Source organism: Rhodnius prolixus, unplaced genomic scaffold, assembly GCF_049639745.1.
Source record: "Rhodnius prolixus isolate KJV_2025 unplaced genomic scaffold, Rpr scaffold_5, whole genome shotgun sequence".
Classification (NCBI taxonomy): domain Eukaryota; kingdom Metazoa; phylum Arthropoda; class Insecta; order Hemiptera; family Reduviidae; genus Rhodnius; species Rhodnius prolixus.
Genome location: NW_027411624.1, coordinates 25817996 through 25845958, shown reverse-complemented (window position 1 = coordinate 25845958; position 27963 = coordinate 25817996). Strand labels below are relative to the sequence as shown.

Sequence of the window (27963 nt, the reverse complement as noted above, 5' to 3'; positions counted from 1 at the left end):
TTCTTACAAAATAACTGTTTGTCTAATAATTAAAAAATATTTCAGGTTACTGCAGAGTTTTCGTCATCGGAGTAACGTCATTTGAAAAGATTCACTGATAATATCAGCTGATCTTTAACACTGAGGCCGAACAAGAAACAAGTCCTATTCATAATAGAACGATATTGTTATTGGTAAAATATTGACTACTTAATTGTCGAAAGTGATGCATCTTCCACAAAAGTTACAAAATAGAAAAGTGTATGTGGCAAAAGGTCTTGTAAAAAATGAACTATGTAGTTTCTGAAACTAAAAAAAAAGAAAAGAAGTTTCTTATAAAGATGATTATATCGTCAGAAATCAAGAAAGTTACTTGAAGGGTAAAAAAAATAAATACGTAAGTGTGGTCTTCTTTTTTCTTTACTTATCCATTTTGTTAAGCTTACTTATGTACTTTGCATAACTAGGGGTGCGTTCCACTTGGCGACCACAACGACCAAAACATACTTTCAGGCGTTCCACTTGGCGACCGCGGTCGTTGTGGTCGTGGCGAAAACGTCACTATTTTCGCTCACACAACGACCACAACGCCCCACCTTAAGAGCTGGGTCGAAGTGGGCGTTCAGAGTTGGCGCAATTTTTTAAAACAAAATATGGCGACCGAAAAAATTATCTTATGTAAATGAAAGTATTATTTCATGTAAATAATAGAATGTGTTTCTCGAAAGTCTACAAAAAATAAATAAATAAATAATTACTTATCCCTTTACACACTAAATCACTGAATAACACAAAATCATTTACCTGAAATAACTTTTAAATTCTTCATCTGAATAAAGATCAATTACTCTGATAGCTAAAAATACGTGGCCTAAGTTTTCGCTTTTTATCATTGCGATTTTGTAAAATTGCATTCCACTCCAATCGGAACTAGATAAAGAACTTTCTAAAGCATTATTAATAAATATCCAACTGTTGCCACAAAAGACACTTTAATTTTATTTAAACGTAAATTTTATAAATACTCCAAAATGTAATATAAACAATTGAATTATATATATTCTTTTAATATAAGTCAACTTTACCAATAATTAATAAAGTTTATTATAACTGCTTATAAATGGGGTTTAAATTAAAAAATAACCTCTTCAAGCTTCTAACTTATTTTCGAAGCCGCCATATGTAATGTTTACATGAACGGTTAAAACGCCCACAGTCCGTTCCACTTGGGTTTTCGATCGCAACGCTCGCAAGCAAGTGGAACGGGCAAAATCGCGGTCGTGAGCGTGGTCGTTGTGGTCGCTTAGTGGAACGCACCCTAAGAAATTCCTTAGCGAATGAATTGTTCTCGAAAACATTTTCCATTTAAAAATTGTCACCCTAAAGAAGAGGTTCTTGGTCTTGTACCCGCGAGGCTATTTGCTTCTAACCACACCAAAGTCTTTAAATAATGAAAAAAGTAAAAAGTTCCTTTAATTTTAAAATTATTGCTCCGAAACTCGTTAAATTGAAAAACTGATCAATTTTCCAAGCTATCATGATTATGATATTTTTCATTTATTTATTTATTTATTTTCAAATCCGATTACGCCTGCAACTATTTTTTGCAATTTCAAATACGCCCGTGATACAAAAATTATTGAGAATCCCTGTCCTAAAAGGGACACATACGGATCTTTTCGATGAAAGTACAGTTCTCAATATTTTTTAAATCCGGCAAATTCCTTCGTTTTGTAATATGTTTTTACAAAGATTAATTACTCAATATTATATAATACAATATGTTGAGTAAAGGTCACTTATTTCAGCTTGACTTCTTTTTCAAGTAATGTTTTTCTTTCTCTTAATATACAGATTCTAAATTACGTGAGCATGTAATAATTTCTATAAAAAAAGTTTCAAAAATTGACATTAAAATTTATTTATTATCATGCCCTGTCAAATAGGAAGTTGTGCAATCACAGTTTAGTACAAATGATTTTCTAGACTATTGTATATTTATAATGCTGATACTTTCGTTTAGAAATGTTTCTTCTTCTAAAGCACAAAATTAGTAGACTAAATAGATAGTCCAGCTGTCAGATTAAGAATAGTGTGCTGATTTTGGTATACTGTAATCGAGCATTTTCCAGAGATCCTATACTGTCCCTATGCTCCTATGTGTCTTATACAACTTTATATTTGTCACTGCATCATTAACGTGTCTAAAAGTGAAATATCTGTAGTTGTAGAAATTCAAAACGATTTGATGTAGAGAGCAACCACATATATTTTATATATATGTGTGTACAAGTAAATATTTAATTTTGCTGGTGGTTAATTTTACTTTTGGTATTAATCCATTATTTTGATGTAATATTAAACCCTTCTTCAAATGTTGTGTCCGCTGATGGAATAACAACATTTAAATTTAGAGATTAAAGCTTATATTTCTGTAATTGCCATAGTATTGCTCCCTGTTTAAACCATTTCAATTTTTGTACCGCTCACTTGCCAAATTTAAAACTTGGTTCTACTTCGTAAAACCTTGATCTGTAACACTGAATGAACTAAATTCTAATCCATAGGCAATCAATCAGAATCAGAACCACTGTTCTACTAACTTTAATAACTTTTTGCTTTCTACTGAACCTTAATAGTCGAGTGCTAAGGAATGCGTTAGAAGTCTGCTAAAATAAAATAGGGTATGGTCACAAAAATCTACATTAATACATTCGTTAAGGGAAAAAAATACTATTTTATATGTATATAATTAAAACTTGGTTCTACTTCGTAAAACCTTGATCTGTAACACTGAATGAACTAAATTCTAATTCATAGGCAATAAATCAGAATCAGAATCAGAACCTGATATATATACATATATATATATAAAGTACAGTGGAACCTCGCATAACGAGCACCTCTCTTAACGAGTAATTCGCATAACGAGTAAAACAAATTGATTCTTATAGCGAGCGATGTTTCGCATAACGATAGTTTTCTAATGACATTTCGCTGACTGCGCAGTTTTCGCTGTCTCATCGAAAACTGCGCATTCTTCGATTAGTCATTCCTGTTTACGCATATGCGTTTCATATTCTCCACGTATCTAATGCATTGATACAGTCGAAACCGAACTTCACCGAATGAGTGGTGTATAGGGGAAGTCCATATAGTGATATTTGTGTTTAAATATTATTGTGTTTATTTTGTTATCCCTCTAACAAAATGGCTTCGAAAAGAATTAAAATAACGTTAGAATTGAAACGTAAAATCATTGAGAAACGAGAAAATGGTGTAAGTGTGGCTGATCTAGCAATTATCCCCTTTTATTTTAATTTATATAAAAAAATTGTTTCGCTTAACGAGTATTTCGCGTAACGAGTAAGGTTCTGGAACGAATTATGCTCGTTAAGCGAGGTTCGACTGTATATCTGTTCTAGGAGCTTCTTACAGCTCACAGTCCGGTGATGAACTGTGTAGTCTGTAACAACAGAAAGTATATTAAAATAAAATAGGGTAGATATGTATACTTTAACAGATAATAATCTATCTGATCTTATTATGAAATAAATTATTTTCAAATTGATTCTAAACTGTTGACTGCTCCTAAAAGTACCTTAAATTTTAAATATATTTATTTTAATGTATATACACATTTACACAATGTATATGATATTTATAGATAAATAGTGCAATATTTATAATTTAATAATTAATAAAGTATCAAAAAATTTGTTTCACTGCATTTGCTGCAGATATTGAAAATGCCATTTTGTTTATTTAAATGTTATTAATATAAAAATTATTTCTCTATTTAAAGTGGTTGACTTCTGTATTCCTTAGTTGATATTCTCCATGTTATATAAGGTGCCATAAATTGCAGAGGCAAATCATTTTATTAATAGGCTATTTTTTTTAAGTGAAAAAAAGAAATCATAGCTTGAATATCAAACAAAAAATTAAAAAGATAATATTATTAGTAACAAATGTGGTACGATTAAATAATAAAATGGTATGATTAATTTTTTTCTAAACATTTATCTTCCATAATATGCGATAAGTTTTTTTAATAATTGTATATACATATATATAATTTATTTTTTTAGTTTGTTTCTACCCTGTCACTGTTTTTATTTTACCTCTAACTCTTCGAAAAATCGGCGTAAAATGAACTTAACTTATTATTGCTGACAAAAGTTGCTATGGTAAGTAAAACTGTTGGGGAAAGTGGGCTTGCCATTTCATCAGAGATCTTGAATCCCTGCGAGATTTCTTTTTCAAAGCACGAAAACATTTCAGGTCAATGCTGCCCGGAGCTTTTTACAGAGTACTTTCTGTTGTTACAGACAACACTGTCCATCACCGGACTGTGAGCTGTAAGAAGCTCCTAGAAAGAGAAAATGTAAGGGCCAGTAGCTGGATTCAGAGGTAGTTGATGTGAACATTGAGCTCTTGGTACTACAGGCGAGCTCGAGCTTATCTTACAAACATTTTCACATTTAACGTTTTGCAGGCGCCATCTTTATGTACTGAACTACTTTCTATTGGGTTACATAAAAAATAAAAATAAACAAAATTATAATAATTTCTTATAACTTTTTTCCCTCCAATCATATAGGTTTATGAGATCCGAAACAAAAATTTCGATACGAATATATTCACCTAAGATTCTTTTTATTTTCAGTAGATAAAAGACTAATCCTTATGGAACTATTCCGACTGCAATAAAAGCGAAGCTACATCTCAGGAAGGTTGGTTAAATTTAATGTTCTGTGGTTTTTCATGAAGTCAGAAGCTATCTGGAATTATCACGAAACTGTGGATCTACCTCTTACTTTTTTATTGATGTCAGATATGCTTCTATTATGCCTTAGCATTAACATTCTGAAAATCGTATTCCTACATTTATCCCAAATGCTGTTGGGAACTTAATTGGATTAGATCTGGGAATATTTATTTGTGGCAATTATATGGGATCAAAGTGGCTTTCTGTAACGTATTGTTCCTCCTAATGGCGACAGGACTTGCTTTTTTGGTTTTATAGTTACATTTTTGACAGCAAAACAGAGTGATGTCACAGATGAACCTAATATAAACATTTCTTAAAATCAAACGTCACGTAGAGAATAAAACTAAATTAGGAATATTCAGTAATTTGGCATCACAAATAAAATCAGTAAATGTTAATTTCAGCTTTTTAAATTTAAAATCTTGCCTAGAGGAGTTCGTCACAAATTTTCCTCTTTAAATTATTTCATATTTGATTAGCAATGTAAGGATGAGGTGTAGACTAGTTGGAATTGTCGTGCGGTACTTGTCGCACAATGTAAGTGCTTTTAAATATTTTACTGAAACTAATTAGATAAGCTTGTGTTGTTCCAAATTGTAGAATAAACAAATAATTTATAGAATCAATAATAATTAGTGGAATTTTTTCTTGTATTCTAAAAATTTTTATAGCAATCTATCACACAAAACAGTTCGTTGACTGTATCTTCTTTATTTCTGAAGGTCACTTCTGAATCTTCAGATATTTATCGGTCAAGTTCAAGAATGTTATTCTATTTAATATTGAACCTTTCAAAAGGTTGAGGTTGTAAAATTAAAAGAATCAGTCGTTATAGATAAATAGATATATTAATGTTTGTAAAAGAGATTAATTCATAAATATTTTGTTCATTTATGGGTAGTTTACCGGTGTTATTTCAACAATAAAAAAAGACAATTTTGTAAATTATACATCTTAATAAATAAATGAGAATTAGTTGGATGATTGGTTTGTAAATGTGTCCCTCGATGTAGGGGACAGTTTCCACTGAGAAGAATTATATTTTCTAGCTGACTGAGAACACGTATAAGCATCCTTAAATCGAAATTCACTGAACTTTAGGCTGAACACGCGTCTCCCACTTTTAGTGACGTAGTGATTAGATTAGAATCATTTTAATGATATAATATCGGCGCCGAGATCGGACTTAGTTCACTATACAGTTCTGGAAATCCGGTTTTTATAGATATTTTCGATATAGAATGCTTCTTAAGTTTCCTTTAAATTCACTTTTTAACATTTCATACATCTTTTCTAAATTATGCCCTGCAAATTTAATCCATATTTCAGCAATATTATTGGTTTTGATAAACCCTTTTACTTAATTTCTGTGGAAAATGGACAATATCTAAAAATATAGATTTTTAAGTATACAGAAATTATGTTTTATTATTTTGAAACGGAATGTTCAGAAACATTTGGCGAACAAACTTCAGGTCAAAAAAATAAGCCTCTATTTCTACAGTTAAGACCTTTCTTTTTTTGTGTGAATCGTGAGCCTGGGCTTAACACTCTTGACTATGACATTTTAATACTAACTACAAAGATGTAGTAGATCATTTTGCCTGAGAACATAATTAAAAATATAGGCGATTTATTAAAACATCAAATATATATTGAACCTAATCTAGTTTTAAGTGTTTATAATCTTCCGTAGCTTTGTTCAAATTTCCTTGCTTTCGTCTTTAACTGTTTGCTATTATATCAAGTCTATATTGTACATATTAAATCGGCTAGTTTTGGATGTAGTGATTCAGAAAAAAGTGAAAAATACAAAATCTACCATAGTTTGACGGCAGTTTCCTTATTCTCCTTCCCTAACATTGTATTTTTATGCCAAGCATATATTAAATACATTAGGTCGGCTACTTTTAGATAGGGAAGTTCAAGAAAAAGGATTAAATACCTTAAATTGTTATTAGTTTTACTGGAATTTCTTTTCTTTCTGATTCTAATGTATTTTTTGTCAATCTTGTATTATACACATTGGGTCGGCTATTTTTGAATGGGAAGGTTCAGAAAAAAAGGAAAAAGTACAAAATGTTTTGTAATTTTATTGTTCCTAGTTTCCCTGCTTCCTTCCCTTGAAAATATGATTACACAAATTTATTAAATACAATCTAATTAATTTTTTATTGTCTCAAATGTGCAGTAATTACTTAATCTAATTTTCCTTGTTGAAGCTTACTTGATTTTTTGGAATCTTAATTAAGGGAAGGAAATACTAAAAAAAAAACCTACGAACTAATAAATGGTTGCAGAGGTTTTTCTTATTAGATTAATGAATGAGATGTTAGAAACCTTAACTGGGTTGGAATGGAATAATTTATATTAAAATCGTAGTTGATAAAGTAATCAGAATAATATTATGCTAAAATATTGTAAAATACTTTAATTGGGAATTACGCCCCGAGGTAATCTAAATAAAAGCGCTACCTGTTCTCTCTCTGTTCTCAACTAGTCAACTGAAGGAGAAAGTTGAATAAAATAAAATAAACTGGGCCGAAGAATACCGATAATAGCCGACTACATTCGGCTAGTTACAGTTGAAACAGATAGTGGAAGGTAACAGGCGGCTAAGGCAGCTTGGGTTCTAACCCATGTAAAATCTTTGTGTGAGTGAGGTAATTCCAAGAATTTAGTCACTAACACAAAGATTTTACATGGGTCAGAACCCATGCTGCCTTAGCCGCCTGTTACCTTCTGTTATCTGTTACAACTGCATCTGCCCGAATGTAGTCGGCTATTATCGGTATTCTTCGGCCCAGTTTATTTTATTTAACCTTCTGATTTTGTTTACTAGTTTGTAGCATCACACGGGGGGTTGTTATTAGATAACATCAGTAAAAGTGATTTGATTTAATAGTTTACTTCAGGATTATTTAAGTTATTGAAAAAAAAAAATTGATGTAATAGTGTCATTCATTGAAGGTACAATAATTTATTATTAAAAGAAATGTGTGTCCGAAAAGATTAATTTTATTTACCTCAACGTATGCATTGCCGGCAGCACTATAATAATTTAACATTCTTCAAAAGCATGAAAATTCATTCGCCCATATATTCTTTTTTAAAAGCTGATCTCTTATCAGTTTTGATAAAGGAGATACCTCTCAGCAAAAATATTAATTTATCAAACGTTGCGAGATTTTCTCTGATTTCTAAGCATGTTTGTTTATTTTTTCTATTCTGAACTGTTCCCAATTTTTTATCTTCATGAGAGAACAAATCATCATGGTATTGTTCAGCATTGCTGTTTCAACTAACGAACAGGTATTTTTTCTAAGTGGGTTAAGTGGATTTTAAGTGGTCTTTAAACAGGTAATAACTCTTTTTTAAATGAATTATTTTTTGAAGATTTTCTTACAGTTTTGTTAATTGATGGTGTAGTGTACTATCTACTATATCTCGCTTTTACTGAACAAATATCTGGAACATTGATCTTAAATAAGGAAATACAGGGAAGGAAAAAAGTTCCAGTTTATTAAAAGTTGGTTTTTAATTTAATAAAAAATACTAAAGGTATAGAATAATCTAATATTTTTCATATCTTTTTTTGAGAAACTCCTCCCAATCCCAATCACTAGTACCATTTATAGTTTTTGCTTTGTTTAAATCCTGTTATTAATTTCTTTTTCGATGAATTTATTGAAACAAAGCTAATGTAAAACGTTTTATTAATTTTGTTTATTTTTGCAGGCACGTAGTTTTTTTTTCTAAGTTGGTGGTATATGCAAACTTTTCCAAATACTCGTACCTTTGACATATCTTTACCTGCCTCAGGTCTAATTTAAAAAATTGAGTGAGTTATTTTGGCAATTTCACTTATTTCTGAAAATTAAGCCTACTTTCTACCAAGATATCTTCATTCAACGATAGCTGTAGAAGAGGCCTAGCATCATCTTCTTATGCTCTGCATGATATGAGTGAAGAAGTAATCGTTCTGCAGCGTAATATCATTTCTATTTTTAAACTCAACTCTTCCGATTATTCAGTGCGAAAAGGTGTTTAATCATATTAGGCTCAGCAAAGAGCACACTGTCTATAAGTAATACAAAATATTTCGAAATCTGATTTGGTCAAATATTTACATTGTATTAATGTAAGTATTCTAAGAATGTAGTTGACTGCATTCAAGTCAACTTTTAGTTCATTTATGTTTTAAAATCCAGTTTCAGCTGTTTCTAATTATATATTATATTTATGTTAGAACTTATTGGAAAGCATTTACTAGTAAATAATATAAAACCAAATAGCATATTCTTTTTTTATAGTTTTTCTGAGAGGGAGGCAAGACATCATGTTGCCATCTCCTATCGCTATGTTCGTTACGTTTGTACTATATTTGTGATGAACTAGTTGTTTGATTCTCCAATCCTCTGTCAAATAGTAACTATTGTTTACCGGCTGACGGATTTCCAAGCCGTGAACGCTTTTGTTTTTTTTTTTTCCATTGTAAAGTTTGTAAATTAATTTTAATAAAGTGTCTTATTATTATAATTATTATTAACAACTATTGTTTACCAGGCAACCTGTCTAATTTAATGTAACACCAACAAATAAAATGTACTTTCTCTGAAACTACGATGAAAAGTAAATTTGAATATTTCAGCGAATAAAATAAAAAAATAACAGTTTTTAATAAATAAATATTTATTTGTAACCAAACATTTATCACAAAATATTTAATTTATTCTGATTCTGTTCTGCTCCAGAAGCATACATGTAATTTGTTTTTTCTTGATTCACCTCAAAACCTATTTCTGTTGTAGCTTTCTCCAATTCGATGAAAACATTTTCGACCGCATCTCTTGATCGACCAATTAGATCTACATCATCTGCATACGGCTACAGCTGAATGATTCTATTTAGAATGATGCCACTTGTCTGTATGACAGACCTTCTTAAAACCCGTTCTAGTGCCAAATTAAAGGGAAGGCAGACAAAAACATCTCCCTGCTTCAGGCCTTTATTTGTATTAAATGGCTCCGAGAATTTCATCTGAGGATTGCAAATATTCTTTTAACTCACTGTATCATATCTTATTGCAGAAGATTCACGAGTTAAAATGTATTAAATAATATTTGGGACTCTAAAATTAGTAATGAATTTTTTTCCAATTTTTGTAATAATTTGTTTATTTGTTATCTTATACACAAATAAGGTTAGCTAATTACAACTTAAATTTTTAAAGGAAATTTCATGTAGAGGTAAAATTAATATTTAATTCTAATTCTTAAAACACTAAATAGTTACAAAGTATAATTTAAAAAAACATTTGCAGAGAAATAATTAATATTTTACATAATGTCTCAAGAAACATTCCTATCCTAAATTCTAGATTAACCTTAACTTTGTTTTTTAAGAGGAATCTATAGCACAAGATCGATATCTTTTGGCCAGAGATTGTTGAAATATTTGGAAATCCTTATAGTTTATTAAGGAACAATCCCATATCTATAAAAATCAAAATTAATGGTTTTTAATGACATTCCTAAGGTAAGGTTGTAGTGAAAATGGAGACTGAGTAAAGAAGAAAAATTTTCAGCATTTTTTGAAACTGGAATTTATTTTACATAATGAATAAATACAATAATGGTTCTTTTCAACTAAACTATGGCAATAAAGTCTAGTAAATGTGGTTTTATCACTAAATGTTCTTATTTTCTTCTAAAATTTAGAGTTTAGTATCTGCAGCATGTAAATTATTTGGAACTACATTAGCTGCTGGTAAGAACTAAATGGGTAGTCTTTTTCTTTTTTTTAAATTATTTATTCTATATTAGCGCCTATCTCTGCCATTTATAGAGTATATATACTCTATATATGAGCCGTTTATTTTGAAAGTGGCCTAACTCCATTTATCTTCAAACCGAGATATTTAAGGGTTTGCGTTTCAATGAATTTTAAAATATACGTACAGGATACTAATGAGTCATACTGCTTAAGTGTATCTAAAGGTGTTAAATTTATAGTTCCTATTAAAATAGTGGCAATTATTAAGTGAATAATATGCGTTTTCTTATCAAGAATGGAGTTAGGCCACTTTCAAAATAAACGGCTCATATACTCTGCAGCTGTATTTATAGAGTGTTAGTGCTACCTGGTGGAAAAAATAAGTACTTATTTTGATTTTTCTTAGTTAAAATAGTGATTGTTCTGTTACCTAGGAGTGACAGCATGAACTAAAGTTAATTATTTAAAACTTCATTGTTTTTATTAATTATTATTTAACTTGAGCTTTTTTTTAATTAGAAAATATTATAGTTAGATGGTATTAGGTACGTGTTAATTAATGATACCGGAAGTAAGCTAAAATAAATTGTTTTATGCTGAGAAAAATGCATAAAATGTTTCTTGCTTGTCGAGTGTGCAATAGTTTTGCCAGATTATATAGGTAGGTGATTTTTGCAGGGTGGGAGGGCGGGACGAATTTATTTATTTTTTTTTTAACTGGCCGCCCTCAACACCTTCTGAAGAAATTAATTTATTATTTATTGCTTGTCATCCTTTAAGAAAATAATACAATAATGGTTGAATTTCATTTATTTATTTTAAAATCGTGTTTATAATAGGAGGTTTTAGACTAGACACTCATAATATTCCATGATACTTTCATATTTGATGATAGAGATATGGTTTAAGAAGTCGAAGCAACAGAGCGATCCACTCCCCTGCATCGCTCAAGTCGTACTGAAGGGAAATTGTGTTTTACAGCTATATAAAGGTTAAGTGCTACCTGGTGGCAAATATTTGAACAAATTTAATTTTTACCGCTCTCTGACGGAATTTTTTGAAACTAATTTAATTTTTCCCTGTTTTTACCGCTCTCTGACGGCATTTTTTAAAACTAATTCTATTTTGTTTTTACCGCTCTCTGACGGAATTTTTTGAAACTAATTTAATTTTTCCCTGTTTTTACCGCTCTCTGACGGCATTTTTTAAAACTAATTCTATTTTATTTTTCTGATTTTGCTTCTCTCTGATGGCATTTTTTAAAACTAATTTTATTTTCCCTGTTTTTACCGCTCTCTGTCAGCTTTTTTTAAAACTAATTTATTTTTACCTGTTTTTACCGCTCTCTGACGTCATTTTTTAAAACTAATTTTCTTTTATTTTTCTGATTTTGCCTCTCTCTGATGGCATTTTTTAAAACTAATTTTATTTTTTCTGTTTTTACCCAATATTATTTCTTTGTTTTTTAAAATTAAACTGTACTTAAATGAAAACGAGGATAGATATAATACAATAATTTTTCAGTTCCCAAAATGTGCTACGTTCCCTTGAAAAATTGAACCAAAAGCCACATCTTTACAGCTGAAAAAGTCGGAATCACTAATTATTTACATAGTGCATTAACGTTTTTCATAAGCACATTTTTATATTCTAAATTATAAGAAAAACAAGTTAAAGAATACCTTGTGTCTGAAAGCTTGTAAATTATAGTAAAAAGTAGTGCAATCTCATCTTAAATTCTTTCTAAAAATTTATATTAAATAGTTTACATTATATACTTTTAAATAAAAAAATGATGAAAATTGGTTAACTTTTTCTGACTTTTAGACTGTAAATTGATTAAAATTCACAATATTGTTACTAAATAGCACTTGAAAAACCTATATTTATTTTGGCCATGTTTTGAGGACGTTAAAGCTTTTTTCCAGTTTGCAGAGCACTCCAGTGGCGACTTTTTGAAACAAATGTAAAAAATAACCTTCCACATTTACCAATTTTTAGTTGTTGCCTTACGTTGAAGCAAGTTATTTGTTTATAGTGTGACAATTATTTTGTTTAATTTTGATTTTTGGGAAGGATAACAGAATAACAGCAAAGCGATATTATTCCAGTGTGATTCATCAGGTGCATTTTTGAAAGTTACAGCAATGAAGAATTATGTTGATGATAAAACTTCCCTTGAAAAAAGGTTTTATTCATTATTATTAAAATATTTGTATTATTATTATTTATTGGCTAGATAGACCAGTGGGTATAACATACAAGATACATAAACCGCTGCTTCTAAAGGATCTGTGGATTTAAACACATACTTCTCATTAGTGAAGAATTTTTATGAGTATATTTTGCTGTTGCCGGAAAAATCATTTAAAAAAATCAGTGATTTTCTTGTTAATTTCTGGTTCTACTGTATCATTCGTCATGAAATTTCGAGAGGGTTTCAGTTGCCTGAGGTTAACATTAGAAGATAACGGAATCACCTTCAGAAAATCCTGATGTAGGCCACCAATAGACCCAGGAAGGAGGAATAATTAAGAACAAAACTAACTTATTTTTCGCGAATCCTTACTTTGTTAATTATTCTGATTTCAGAGGAGTCCTTACTTTTCGTGATTCACTATTGATCTGTGGATTGGTTGATTGGGAACGAACGTCCTTCCAGTATGATCCATATGTTGCTTATTTTTCTTGAAATAAGGTTTGTTTGATAATGATAATTATTATAATATTATTATTGTTTTGTTAGATAGACTGTAGATTGAGGAGTATAAGTTTAAAATCCGCTGCACTTAATGGATCTTTGAAACAATGATATTAACAAACTTCCTTTTAGTTTGTGAATAGAATGTTTTTGCTACTGAAAATGAGTATAATAAATTTTTTTACGAAGAACTTAATATTCGTCGGGTGGAGACAGATCATATTGGCATGATTTTCAGCGGTAAGAAATTATTTTTTAAAGATAATTTTGCAAGACTATTAATTAAAATATTTGCAAGACTATTTTACTTAAAATCTGTCGATAATTTTGAAGGTGTGGGTCCTGTCTACAGTTAACAAGCGAAAAAAAATGGCATATAACTTACGCAATATTCAATGCTAAAGGTAAAGGCGAGTTGTAGCTTGCTACTCTCCCTGAGCCCTTAGAGACCACCTAATGATGGATTAATAGAATAAATTAATGTCTCAATAGGAAAGGATTTATAAAAAGAGAAAACAGAAGTTAAATGAATCTGATCTTCAAGATTATACCGTGTACATGTGCATCACTTGTGTATTTATTATTGTTACTTTCAAAAGATTATATGATAGAAAACTGGAAAGCCTCACTGTGAAAAGACATCAACATGTTAATGTCTTTAAAATAAGCTGATAGATGTTCTAAGAGCTTTGATTATATTGTACAAAGAGTTAGCAGAATGTAATAAACTAAGGTCCTGTTATTTCTTGAATTTTGCATGTACAACAAAAAGTAAGTGTAATTTATTTTATGAACTTGAATGTGATCATTTTTCAATAAAATGTTTTTAAGATGGCAAGTGTTAGAACTTTTTATAATTTGCGAGTATTCGTAAACGATGGAGTAATTTGTTTCTTGAAATTAATTTAGGCAGATTTTTCATAGATTCAAATAATTAAAACTCCTTTACAAGTTGAAAATGTGGAGGGACATTCCATTCGTAAGTTTTTTTGGCTGCATTATAATTATATATATTCAACCATTCTTAAAACTTTTACTAAACCAAAGTTGGCGTTTAAAATAATTGTACATGAAAGCATTAGAATATGACAAGGCTAATAATTACGATATTAACGAGTCAGGCTGGCCAGTGCCGGTCATTCGTAGCAAGTGCCTTTTTACTCATCACAAATAAAGGTAAAACAAAAAAGACCAAAACTAAAGGCACGATGCACTAATGGGAGCTACTCACAGCAAATTACCACGAACGCTGCTACTGTACTTAGCTTACTAAAATAAAAATTAAACATAACATTTATAAGCCACGCTTCTAGGAGATCACCCCCATTACTTATTCAGGTTCAAAGAAAAGTATTGGAATAAGTTATCACAAAACAATATTTTAGATTAGGTTGAAAAACTGTAGTCTGTTAAAAAAAAATAGATATATCTACCTGATGCACATTTCCAAAGAAGAGTGGAGTAGTTTTCCTTGATTACTTTATTCTACGAAATAGAATGATGAGACTCAACTATTATTTACCAGCGTGCTGCCGGATGTAAAGAAGGAACCATAGAGGAAATCATTTCAGATGATAGCTGTGCATTTCGTGGCAGCAAGCAGCTGCAAAGGGTTGCAAAAGCCAATGGATAAAAGCACTGGATAGTGAAAAAAAAAATACATTTATAATTTTTCATTATTAAACAAAATAAAAATCTGGCATTAACGGTTAAGTAGCAATAATAACAGTTCACAGAAAATTATTGTTTTGGCATGTATATGCGTAGCTCCTGAAATATCGTATTTCCATCAACAGGATATTATATACTGTTACAGAATAATTTACCTTTAAACTCTCAATTAGTACTAGAGATGTAATGCTGAATAATAATGGGAGCTATTGCTCCTTTGAGCAGGTGCCATCCTCAGCATTAACCAACAAGAATATCTGGTTTTGAATTTTGATATCTGAGAAAATGAGAGGTTTTTTTTTCGTGTAGGAAATATACCCAAATCTTTCTTAAAAAATGGTGTAAAGTGAAAATTACATTATAAATAACTTCTCAGATCGTCCAAGGAACATGAATTTGTAATTTTCTTTTGAAAAATCTGTATAATTTAGTACGTAGGTCAACCACAAATACTCCATTGTACACCCGGCACAGCGGTTTTAACAATATTAAAAGAAGATTATTTGTTAGCAGTAACGTTAAACAGCGCTAAGTTTAAAGATTTTATTTAATGTTAATAAAAAACTTTATAGTTAAGTATGCTTGCTAATCGCCTCCGTCCACGACACCTAATTGGTAGTTGGAGCTAAAGCCTGCCTGAAAAAATACGCAATTACTTTACCTTTTTTAAATTTAAGATATTCAGAACTGCCGTTAGCTTTTGTCGTCTCAAGGCATCTCCTAAAATAGAATCTACAAGTGATTTCAAAGAAATGTCAAGTTTTTATTTTTCTTTTCTACCTACCCCAATCGAAGGGTTCATAATTTAGTATGTATCCAGACAGACAGCTCATTACGAAGAGAACGATGTTTAGTTACCATAATTCTAGTATGGGCGATATAGTTGAGTGAAGCTTTGTTCATTACTTAAATACCACAGTGAAGTAGCACAATATGGATAGGTGGTGAACAGGGTCCTTTGCGAGAAATAAATTTTAATAAATAAATTAAATAAAAATAACAAAAAATAAAAACATATTATAAAAGTGATTGTATAATCATGGGTTTATTAAAATTACATTTTTTGTTTTTTAATATATATATTTTTTAACCTAGTTTTGAATTAAGTCGGATCCACGACAAAATACAAGACGGGGATGAATTAAAAAAACAATTTATTCTTTCAAAACTCTTCTTCTTGAAAAGAACGACAGTAAGAAAAAAATATATTTATCTCCTGCACTAACACATTAACAAAAGAAAAAAAAGAAATACTGGTGGTAACAGCTAGCACGAAATTTATGGTAAAAAATATTTTTTGTCATTTTTCACCCATATTAGAGAATTTTGTATCTTTTTATTACTTCTATATAATAGATAATATTATAATTAGGTAATTAATCCCTGGCTATCTTCCTACCTTAAACAAAACAAAACAAATAGACAAAATTCCTAAATATATTTAAAAACTACTCTGTACAAGTCGTAAAATAATCAAAATAAATCTTGCTACTTATTACTGGATATTACAGAGGATTTTTTTTTTTCACAATTTTTCTTTTTGAAAAATAGTTTTCAGCTAAACATACTTAAAACGGAAGTGATTCTCTTCTTTAATAAATATATAAGTAATCAGTGAATATTTGTATTCGGATTGTAAACTGATCTTTTTCCTCATCGTAAAATCACATGTGAGTTAAACTTTACTTTTATAAGAGTTGTATGACTACTATCTCGTCAAATCATTTTTTGCCAAGTGCAATATTTTTTTCTTTTTCTTTTTTAGATATATTAGCAAAAATTTTAATCCTAAAAATGTATTCATTACACTCTATTTTTATGTATCACTTTCGTACTAATTTTTTTTTTTTTTTTAAATGAAAGCTATAACTTTTTTTATACATTTTTAATTCTTAAAAAAGTAAAACAAAAATTAATAAAATAAAATTTTGTTTTTATAATACAAAATTCACCAAAACTGAAAAAAGAAAAGAGATAATTTATTAGCGTTGGCTAGTACATATATTATAATTATATATGTAAATATAGTTGTGTTTTTTTGTGATTATATGTGTGAGATTATAACCTGCTCCATTATAGGTCATAAGATTTTATTTACAAAAAAAGAGGTAATCAAAATGTTAACATATACAGGGTTCGACTTATCCTTATTTTTATGTTAATTTTTATTTATTTACTTTTTTAAATCAAAAAATATATTATTGCGTCCACACAGTGGAGGGATTTTTTACATTATTTTTTTCTCCTAAATCTTAGGTATTTTTGTTAATAATAATTCTTTTACATTTTTAATTTAATCAAATAAATTTTATCAAATCAGAACTTGGAACATATTTCTCTAGATATAATAAAAATAATGTTTATACTCTCTTACAATTCTCTCTCTAGGTAATGAAAAAAATGAATATACAAACAATAAAATGAGGACAATATAAAATAAATCAATACATAAATAAAAAAAGTCAACCCTGCTAATAAGTGCTAACAATTTTTTTTTCGTCTTATTTCCTAAAGATACACCAACTCACAACACATACTTTTTTTTTTAATTATTATTTAGTTTTAAATTCTTTTAAGATATTTTTATAAACACGACGTAGTCTATTTTCGACAAAAAATATTTTATCGAAAATAATATGGATCGGACTTCTATTATTATTAATTTAAGTATAACGGCTTAAAAGGTTTTATATATATCAAATCCCCTTTAAAATATTGTTTTTTTTTGTTTGTTTTTAATTTTTAAACTTCTTTATTATATTTAATATTTATATAATATATAGACTATAAAACTATAAGAATATCACTCCGTGTATATAACATTGTAATTTTCTTTGTATATTTTTATACATAACCTTTTTTTTTATCATTTTATTTAAATTTGTATTATTTTGAACCAAAGATGATTAGATACCATCACCTGGATTTGAAAAAAGTTCCTACATGTATGCAGGAAACATCTGCTTACTATGTTACACGATTGCACTCATTTTATAAGTACGAAAACATACTTCAAGCTAGTGAAATTTATGTCTGCAAAGAAAATAATGAAAACAATCTAGTCAAATGTTAAAACAAAAAATTAATAAATAAAAAAATTTAAAAAAATAAGGTGCTAGCTAATTGCGAAGCTTGAGAAGAGAGGTTAAGGTTTTTTAATAAGTGATATCTTGGCGGCGCGAGATCTTGCGCTTTACAAGATTGAGACTCTCTCTCGGTTTCAATTCCTCAAGCACAGTGGGGCGAGCATTTTCATCAGTTATGAAAGTCACAAGTCACACGAAAGATTCAAGATCAAGTTATTTTACATTGCTACAAAGAGAAATCTACCCACAAACATGAGTAATCGCTTGAAGTATGCTGTAAGCATTATTTTAATCCCTGTAAGTGAGATAAAATAACTAGGAAAAAATGAGCATTTTAGTAACCGACTAAAAGTTTCTTAGTTTTTATGAAGTGCTATCAAATAAATAAATCTCACAAAGTTGATACAAATATCTCTCCGAATTTATCTTAAATTTAACTATTTTCTATTTAGTCCCTTCTTTTATACAGAACTGTCCACTCATCATCCAGGGAATTCGGCATTCCTCTGGCTATTCACACACTTGCTCCAGATAGGGATAATACTAATATTGATCTGTTCATCTGTATGGTTTAACGTACCTGCAGAGAAGCGAGCTCGTATAAGATAGCAGTATTTTACCTTAAATGGGAATTTTAAGAACAAAGATATAAATAAACAAAAATGATAACCCTCTAGGAAATTAAAAATAAATCTAGATTTGAAAACTCGAAATTTTATACTTTAAATTCTGAACAAAACAATAAATAAAAAACATAATGTTAAATAATAAAATTTGTAAACCGAAGAATATTCCAAGCAGTTAGTTAACACAAAGTAGGAACACGATGCAAGCATTTGTTCTCAACATATTACTGAAACAGAGCTGGAAAAGGTTGAGAAAAAATGAGTTAAAATACATCTTTCAAAATTAAGTTACAAATGCTTTTGTATTATTTATTTATTTTTTTTTGAAAATAGTAGATTTAAAAATATAAATTTCTAGTAAAATAAACTAAAAACACGTCAACTCCTTTCCAAAGAAAATGACAAAGCATTCATCTACTACTGGTAATTCGACCAGAAGTTTTAAACTTCCAAATGGTAATATTTTAAAAGCTCAGTGAAAAGTAGAGAAAATTTAGGTTAGAATAAAGATGTTTTTATAACTTTTGTTAAAATAACTTCTATATTTTAAATAAAATTTATATCTTTCATTTATTAGATAAGAGAAGTAAACGAATTTTTAAATAGAACAGAAACGATAATGTTAACATGTTTTATCATCTGTAGTTAAAAAATTTGTGAACGTATTAAGTTAAAATGCAATGAAATCTGATTACTGGATCTCTCAAGAATTCTATTTGTTTTCGAAATCGTAAGATAAAAAAAATAAATAAATGAAGGGAAGTCGCTGAGATAACTGACAACGCACATTTCCTTCGTCTAGATGACCACCACACACATAACTTTGAAAACTTTCAGATACGATCGTTTTCAGTCGCGCACGAAGTTGACCAAAATAGAAAGTAAACGCTTGGATAAGGCTAATCAAATGGCTGACAAGAAAATTATTCGTTCTACATAACTTTTTATTCATTTATTTTTGATAGAACTTCCAAACCATGAATTTAGGGTAATACCTAAATAAAATCTGACAAATTGCAGTCATGATTAATGTCAATACTAAAGAACACAGTATAAGATACAATGTCTAAAAAGTCAGAGAAAAATAAATGAAAATATGTTTCAAGAATGACGGAGATTTATATCAACTTTATATCAAAAGAAAAGTGCAAGTTTAATTCTCTTAAAATTACAGATTTATTAATTATATTTCATTTTTCGTTACTTTATTCTATTCTTATTTAACTACCAATATGTTTTAAAACAGCTTCTTCTTTTTTTTAAATCTTGTTTTATTATCACATATTTACATGTTACAAAATCGTTCTTTAGCATATTAACAGTTGCCCAAGATTTTTCTAATCAAAATAGTCAAACAGAATAATTCCGACAAATCTTTCGTCAAAGTTCTTAATATCTACGGGGCAGTGGATTTTTAAAAAACAAATATTTTTTGTCGTAATAGTATTCCTTAAAAATAATTACCTTAATTTGTTCTTTATCGATGACAAAAAATAAAATAAAATAAAATTATTTCGCTGCTAAGAAGGAACAATTTAGTGCCCATTTTTTTTTTTATTTAAATAATTTTTGAGAAACATAAAAATTTTATGAGACTTGATTGTATGTTAAACGTTTCTAGGAAGAAGTAAAAGAATTTAAAAGAAACTTCAGCACTGTGTTGGATACAGGGTAATTCTTTTGTGGATGCAACTAAAATAACTAGTCATTTTGAATTTAACGAGAAATAGTTTGATGGAACAAACCTTATACATAACAATATAACGAATATTCTCACGGGGAATAAAAAACTGCCTTCATCACAATAAAACTGAAAGGTTAATTCTAGAATTAAATTTATTTTTGCAAATACAAAAATTAATAAAATAAACGAATATTTTTTCATTACCCTATTACCATTAAGAAGTTGCTCAGGATAAGAAATATATATTTTTTTAATTAAAAAAAAAAAATGCAAAAGAAAATATAAAGTATCGACAAAAGCTTTGGAATGAAATTTAAACAGCTGTTTTATTTAATATTCTGCTCCACCTAACTAACCTAGAAAGAAATGTATTTTTAATTAAATATCTAAGGATTTATTTATTTTCTTGCTATTTTTACAAGGCTTTCTCTTCTTTTATAATAACTATATTTATTATTTTCATCTATTTTAGAAGAAACAGGTTTAGAGTTTTTTAAAAATATTTATTACTGAATTTCTGTAAGTTTTTTTGGGCTTTTGATTTGCCCTAAAAAATTAAAGTAAAAGACAAAAAGAAAAAAAAAAACATTGTAAAATAAAATGCTTCATTTGATCTCTATAAAAGTATTTTGAAGGATGTCTGGCAATACTGCGGTATTTTTTTAAATTGTCGATTCACTGTCTGCAATCAGGTACACTGAAAATACGTTAACTGCTCTGCAGTGCGCTATAAACAATTCAATAGTCTGATTGAAATTATTCCATGATCTGCATTATTTTATCCCTTTTGGAAACAGTATTCTCCAATTTTTGTTATCTATATATTTACTTATACGTATATAATTTTTCTTTTTTTTTTGTATTCCCAAGTTTATTTCAATATGTTAACCCGAGAGCAATAGATTTCTAATGTCCAAAATATTACCCCCTGTTATCATCCCAAAAAAAATTTGATTTTTTTTTTTTGCATATGTGCGGATATTTAATTTTGCAACACTAGATTATGGAAATGTTTATTTTAGGACTTTTTGCACTTAAAAAAATTAGTTAATTGTTTTTCATATGTAACAAAAACTTTTTTTTTGTTTCTTTTTACACTGTATACATTCCGTTTTATTTATAAATCATGAAATACTTCCCAACTATTTTATGTACACTTATTTTAAGTTATTAATATTCTCTCACTTAATCATAAAATTAAATTAAATAAACGTTTTAAACATAGTCCCTCCAGTTATATATAAAGCGAGCGCTCATAAAATGTATAAAAAACACTACCATCCGTCTCTGTCATTCTACATTCAAATTAGCTAAACAAAATTACAACGAAAATAAAGAAACAAAAAGTAAAAACTCTCGAACACAGTGCTCATTTTCTGTTTATACGAACAATGAAAAATTTTAATTCGATATTAAAACGAAAAAATACTTTTTTCAAATAATAATAATAATATAATAAACCAATTCATTGCAATATATGTATATATATATATATATAAAAGTTTTATTACATAAAGTTTCTTATATATTTTTAAGCATTACCATATATGATTTATGGGGGACGATTGTTTTTGTATTAAATATTATCAGGTCAGGCTTTAAGAGCACAGCTGCGATACATTTTGGAGCTCTTTTTTTAAATAATTACTAGTACGTACTTTATTTTATTTAAAGCGTAACTTGATTTTTCTTGTTCTGATTTTGTAAATTTAAAATCTTGGGTATTTACAATAATAAATCGCCGTTTTATTTAATGAAGTTCTTTGTATCTGTATGGCACAAGTTAACCAAAATCCGTGGCGCATATATTCATAATTTTCGTTGTAATCGCCCTTCCATTCCAGGTTCACTTCATACCTATTTTTGTTTTATACAACTTGAAAAAAAAATAAATAAAACTAATCTGGATGAGATAATGACCTTTCGAGTGTCGACTTTTATTAATTATTATACTATCTTCAATGAACGATCCACAGCTTACCAAATTGTCTAATATACTACTGAAAATAAATAATGTACATGTGCACAAATGAGAGGGGGCAAATTTTGATTAAAAATAATAACGCTTTTAACTTGCCTTAATGTTTGCTAGTTTACTTTTTTCTTCTGTTCATTACTTGGCGAGAATAAAATGGCTCTTTCTGCTGGCTGAAGATTACTATAAGACATAAAATACGGTGTGTTGTGTAATAAGGGTAAAAGTTGTAAGGATGCTCTACCGTCGATTTGATGGATCATCCTCAGCTGGAGCATTGCTCGGACCTTGTGCTCTTGATGGGGTACTACTATTATGTGTGTGTTCATACTCCATAACTTCTTGATAGATCAGCTCCTTCCATTGTTCTACTGAATGTTCTCGTTCGTCTACTGAATGATCATACGGACCTGGTGCCGGCTGAAACACAAAATACTTCATCATGTTTTCTATAAAACTACGATAATGCAAAATTAAAAATCAATTTTATCTACTTCAATTGTCTTGTAGATACATGAAGCAATGAAGTATATTTAGTTCTATCAAGTAAAAATCTTACAGTACATGCAGCACTTATCACGCAGCATACTTATCACATAATATTGTGACAATAAATTTTCCAATTATTTCTGGGTATATCAAGCTCTGATATGTTCAATTTAGTTTCTAAAACTCAGCTATTAATTGCGTGATTTGCGCATCATGACTTCATCACATCTGTGAGCAGAGAGCACAAAAAAAAAAGCACCTTCTACAAAACCATCTATTCTTACCCTGTTAATTATAAAGTGGCTTTGTTTTGTAAGTTGAAAATGTGAAGGTATAAAAAATTATCAAAATAGACTGCTACTTTTAATGTTCTATGTAACACATGCATTCAGCCATCCGATGTATTCAGTAAAGGGTGAAATATTCAAGATCAGGTCCTTTTTTTGGGTTACACTAAAAATTAATATCTCTCTTCGGAGCTTTAAGCCAACGTTTTCCAAATCGTGTGGTGAGCTCTCATTTGGGCACGAGACAATCGCAAGGGGGCGTCGCTCTTTTTGTTTATTAAATAAAACGTTTTTAAGTAGACACAAGTCACAACATATATGCCTCATTAAGCCAAATAATAAGCAAGTATATTTAAAAAAAAAAAAAAAAACAAATGCCTAGATTTACTATTGGACTATAAATGTATACTACAATATATTTTCTGTTAAAATATTACACAATATAGTACTTCGCTTTGTAATAATGTTTATAACTGTTTAAATAAACAGTTCGGATTCCGTGAATTCTTTTTATTTGTTAGACAAAAACTATTTATAATAATGCATGAGCTGCCCCCGTCCAAGACACCTACATGGTGCCGCCTGACAAATATAGGCATTACTATACCTTCTAAATTGTTTTTAATAAAAAGCAGGAAGGCGTGACTATTCATCATAAAATAGAAAGGATTGATCAAAGCTTATTACTGAATGTCCTCCATGCATAGAGCCTATTTTTTGGTCATGTAAGAATCTTATTCAATAAAAATCCTCTTTGGTTAGGATAAACTGTGAGTGAAAACTCGAATTCAATTAAAATGCTTTTCTGAATCATTTTTGATAATACAATACTTTTAATTAAAAAACTATAAATGCAAATCGTCCTACATTTCAATGCTCGACTTAAAATAGAATGAAGAATAGTTTCTCTACTTACTGCATTAACTTCCCCTTCGTCGTACCAAACGTTGATATAAGGATGCAATAAAGCATCATCAACGGATATCCTCCTCTCCGGGTCGATGACAAGCATATGTGATAAGAGATCGCGTGCATGGCTTGCTGCAATAATAAAGTATATTTTGTTAGGCTGGTAATGAGAAATACAGTAAAACGTTTTTTCTTTAGTTGAACTCAACAATGACATTCATTAAAAAATCTAATATACAACTATTGGCTTAATCTAAGAGTCCCTGACACGAATAAAAATACACCTACTACTTTATGGCTCTAATAGGCAGTGGAATCACCTCAGGGGGTGGAACTTAACAGTAGCTGTAGTGAGACAGCATTTTTTACCTTTCATTAAGGTTATATTTGCCCTTTTGTTTACTTAAAAACTGGAAAGTGTTCATTCTTTCACTGAAATGCATATAATAATGTGATAAGTAATATTACATTATTCCAATGTTCTAAATGTAATATTACTGTGATTTAAGTATTGACAAAATTGAACGAAATTAGATGTTGAGTAATTAGCAGAAAATCCTTTGACTTGATGCTGTGCTCCCCTGGAAGATTTTTTTTTCTAGTCGTCGAATTAAATAAATATTTATCTTTTGTTTGAAATACTTTACATCAGAAGTAATTTCTAAAGAATCGTTTTGATATTAGTCTTTGAAGAAATGATAAACTAAAAATAATATTTTAAAAAAACATGAAAATTTAAATACCTTTAAGCCTATTGTGTTCAGAAGAGTCTGACGGAAAGAGTACATCTGGAAATAGTCTATCGAAAGGAAAGCCAGTGTACCTAGGTCGATTCTCAACATAATTTCTAACGGTTGGCTGTAATCTCATCATAAAATCTTGAGACGGCGTGCCTAGCTGTTCAATTATTTTGTTCCACTGGTCGATGTGATCAGTACCAGGAAATAATACACCACCGCGTATCATTTCACCCATAATACATCCTACAGACCAGATGTCTACATTTTCTTTGTAGCCCATGCCCAATATAACCTGTATAAAAAAAAATTCTAAAATGTGATTCATGCCAAATATTTACGTTATGAGAATATAAAGAGATAATTATACTTCTATCAAAATTAATTACCTCTGGGGCCCGATAATATCTAGTTACGACATACGGTGTCATCATGAAAGTTGTACCAGCGGTCCTTGCCAATCCGAAGTCAAGAATCTTTAGTGTACAATCCGATTTCACCACTATATTACTTGGTTTTAAATCCTGTAAATATGTCAACAAATTTTAATTAATTCCAAAAATAAATCAATCTATAAGAATTGACAATTTTTTTTAAAAAAAAATTGTTTTAATTCTATTTACATTTCTTGACCATTCAGTGGTTTCCGCAACTCTCAATATTTAAACCAACGGTTCTTAAATCTGCGACCCTTTAGCCTCCAAGGGCTTTCTATCTAATTCAAGGGTCCACAATATAATTTTGAGATTTGATTTTGAGACTACTTTATTTTTTACTTCCGTTTTATTAAATAATAATTGTGAAAAACTAAAATGGTTACTTTTCTTTTAGTTCCTTCTCCAAAAATTGACATTTGAGAAAATTAGTAATGAAAAGTCAGTTTGCAAAATCCCAGTTTTCTGCATTTACACCCCTCTGTTCGGGGTAGGGTTTTATTAAAAACCAAAAAAATCCATATGGTCTTAAAGCTCAGTAAATGCGCAACTTTTTCTGAAATTATGTGATTCCTTGATTCATTAACCATTGAGAAAATGCAGTTGAAAATTTTAACAAAAATAATCGAGAACGAAATTTTTAGACATTCAAGTAAAAATTTCATAGTTATAAGAATCGTTTTGAGGCTCTGTACCAAGCAAATTTATAGGAAATTTAATGCTCTTTCGTTTGGAATAAGCAGATTTGTTGTAGGATAAAGGATAGAAAAGTTACGGTCGTTTTTATGGTGGAAAACGCGAATATCGACGGAAAAGTTAAAAATGCAAATATCTTGGACACTATTGAGAATCGGGCCAATGTGAAGGAATATTTTTTGTTGTATTTGAGCTGCTGAATCACTTCCCGAAGTTTCGACCACTCCTCTGTATACACCCTGTATAGAGGGAGAAGGTGCTTATATCTTAGTCTGTGCTGATTCTGTATTCGCCTCTAAGGTTAAGTTTAAGAACTGTTCTTGAATATTTATCTGTGCTAGATGTTGCAGCATTGTTTTCATAACTTCCCGCCACCAAAATCATAGGAAGTTGAAATGAGACATTTTATATTCATCGTAGGACCTGATATTTAGCTGGCAGACCCATTTTGTTGGATCGATTTTTGAGTTTATTTATAAAAATTAAAAAACAAAAAAACAACGAATATCTTAAAACTTCATATGCTTATTGCACTGTGAAGATCAATAACTTCGAATCTTTTACCATGAAAACGCTACTTAGACAATTTTAGCTTCACTCTTAACTGCAATTCATGTGTAAACATTTTCGGACACGAACATTACAGCTTTTCTTTTAGTAAAGTTTTTTCAATATTAAATTACTAACTCTATGAATAATTCCAGCTGAATGTAGATGTTTAATTCCACATAACATTTGGTATAATAAATAGGACATTCTGTCATGGTCAAGATCCATTTGGATGACCTGGCAAAGATTAGCATCCATTAGTTCCATGACTAGGTAAACGTCTTGAAATTCTTCCAATGATTTTTGCGGAGTAAAAGCATTTAGCAGGCCAATTATCTGGAAAATAAAATAATACATTTGATTAATTCTAACATAACTAATTAAAGATTCATTTGATTCACAATTCTACATGGTACACTTACATTTTTATGATTGACAAGTTTCATCAATTTAAATTCCCTGTAGGCTCTTTTGGCGTGAGTTACATTTTGGAATGGACGTGATAATTTTTTGATGGCAACATTCTGCTGTGTAACTGTGTCAAAAGCAGCACTGAAATATGAAGCAATAACCTTTATAATTTAAGTTTTCATGAAACAATAAAATTTTGAATGTGTAAAACGAAGAAAACAAATATTTTCTTAATTATAAGAAGTTGGTTTGCACGATGTGTCATCTCTTGAGTCATTTAACGTTGATTAATCATATGTGGAAACATTTTATATGATAAGTCATTCTATAATTGATTATTATGAAATTTTGTTCTTAAAGTTAAAAGAAAAAGTAAAATAATTTAGAAACGCGACTGAGTCCAGCATCCTCAAAAATGAATAAATAAATAAAAATTACAAGGTGAGTGTGTTCTAACGTAAATAATGACTTATTACCAACTTAGGATGAGATACTAATCATACATGAAACAAAAATCTAAATAAGATGGTTGTGCATAGTAAAATAAATATGTAAATATAACTAATCTTTGAAGTTTCAATTCTAAAAAAACTACTTAGGAGTTCGTTATAGTTTTAATCAAAACTAAAGAAACAAATAATTCATGCGAACATTGAAAACATGCATAAGTCAATCTGTTATATTATTGTTAAACTCAGAAATGAATAAATGATGCATTATTACAAATAAAATTTAATTTCATATTAACTGTTAATTAATATTTTAATTTATTATTATTATAAGTTAGAACATTTACAACATTTTTTCATTATTATTTTAAGTTATATGGCATGCCTTTTTTGAAATTTTTGTTTTGTTTTTTAGGTAAAAGCCTGAATGGCGATCTGTCAAACTGTCTATTTTGATTTACACAAGAGCCGATGTCTCTTAGTACAAAAAATGTGTGTTTTTTTTTTTAAAATAGTCAGTGTGTGGTAAAAGAGAGAACATTTTTATGATTGACAAGTTCCATCAATTTAAATTCCCTGTAAGCTCATTTCAGTTCAAAAACCAAAAACTTGCAGGAAGTCAATCATTTATTATCTCCAAAGGATTTAATTGTAACTTAGCAAAGAAAACATTTTACCAGCAATAAACGTAAAATATAGAAATATTAGAGGGTTGCAGGTAATTTTGGGTA

At 29.3% G+C, this 27963-nt stretch overlaps 2 protein-coding genes and 1 long non-coding RNA gene across 17 annotated transcripts in view; 2 read left to right on the top strand and 1 right to left on the bottom strand.

Moving 5' to 3' along the window:
• brun (trafficking protein particle complex subunit brun) overlaps positions 1-9901 on the top strand; it is a 48195-nt gene extending 38294 nt beyond the window's left edge. Inside the window, exons 24-27 of one of the 10 annotated variants that reach the window (XM_074136259.1) lie at positions 46-376; positions 8162-8314; positions 8492-8594; positions 9565-9901. The gene's annotated coding sequence lies outside the window, so the exon portion shown is untranslated. Of the gene's footprint in view, positions 1-45; positions 2644-4310; positions 4604-4648; positions 7286-8161; positions 8315-8491; positions 9441-9564 lie in introns of those variants that run through there. The other 9 variants (XM_074136257.1, XM_074136261.1, XM_074136260.1 and 6 more) reach the window with 9 other exon arrangements.
• A 2590-nt stretch (positions 9902-12491) lies between these two features.
• Positions 12492-14063, top strand: LOC141458905 (uncharacterized). The gene is made up of 4 exons (XR_012461265.1): positions 12492-12716; positions 13121-13189; positions 13275-13469; positions 13563-14063. It is a non-coding gene; the product is annotated as an uncharacterized lncRNA (long non-coding RNA).
• Positions 14064-15907: 1844 nt separating this feature from the next.
• bsk (mitogen-activated protein kinase dJNK) overlaps positions 15908-27963 on the bottom strand; it is an 88462-nt gene continuing 76406 nt past the window's right edge. For 5 of the 6 annotated variants that reach the window (XM_074137464.1, XM_074137466.1, XM_074137467.1 and 2 more), the window contains 6 exons: positions 26795-26924; positions 26511-26708; positions 25083-25217; positions 24700-24988; positions 23964-24088; positions 15908-22691 (listed from right to left, as the gene is read on the bottom strand). In XM_074137464.1, coding sequence (XP_073993565.1) covers positions 22512-22691; positions 23964-24088; positions 24700-24988; positions 25083-25217; positions 26511-26708; positions 26795-26924 — 1057 coding nt within the window. In that variant the 3' untranslated portion in view covers positions 15908-22511. The remainder of the gene's footprint in view (positions 22692-23963; positions 24089-24699; positions 24989-25082; positions 25218-26510; positions 26709-26794; positions 26925-27963) is intronic. The other variant, XR_012461264.1, reaches the window with a different exon arrangement.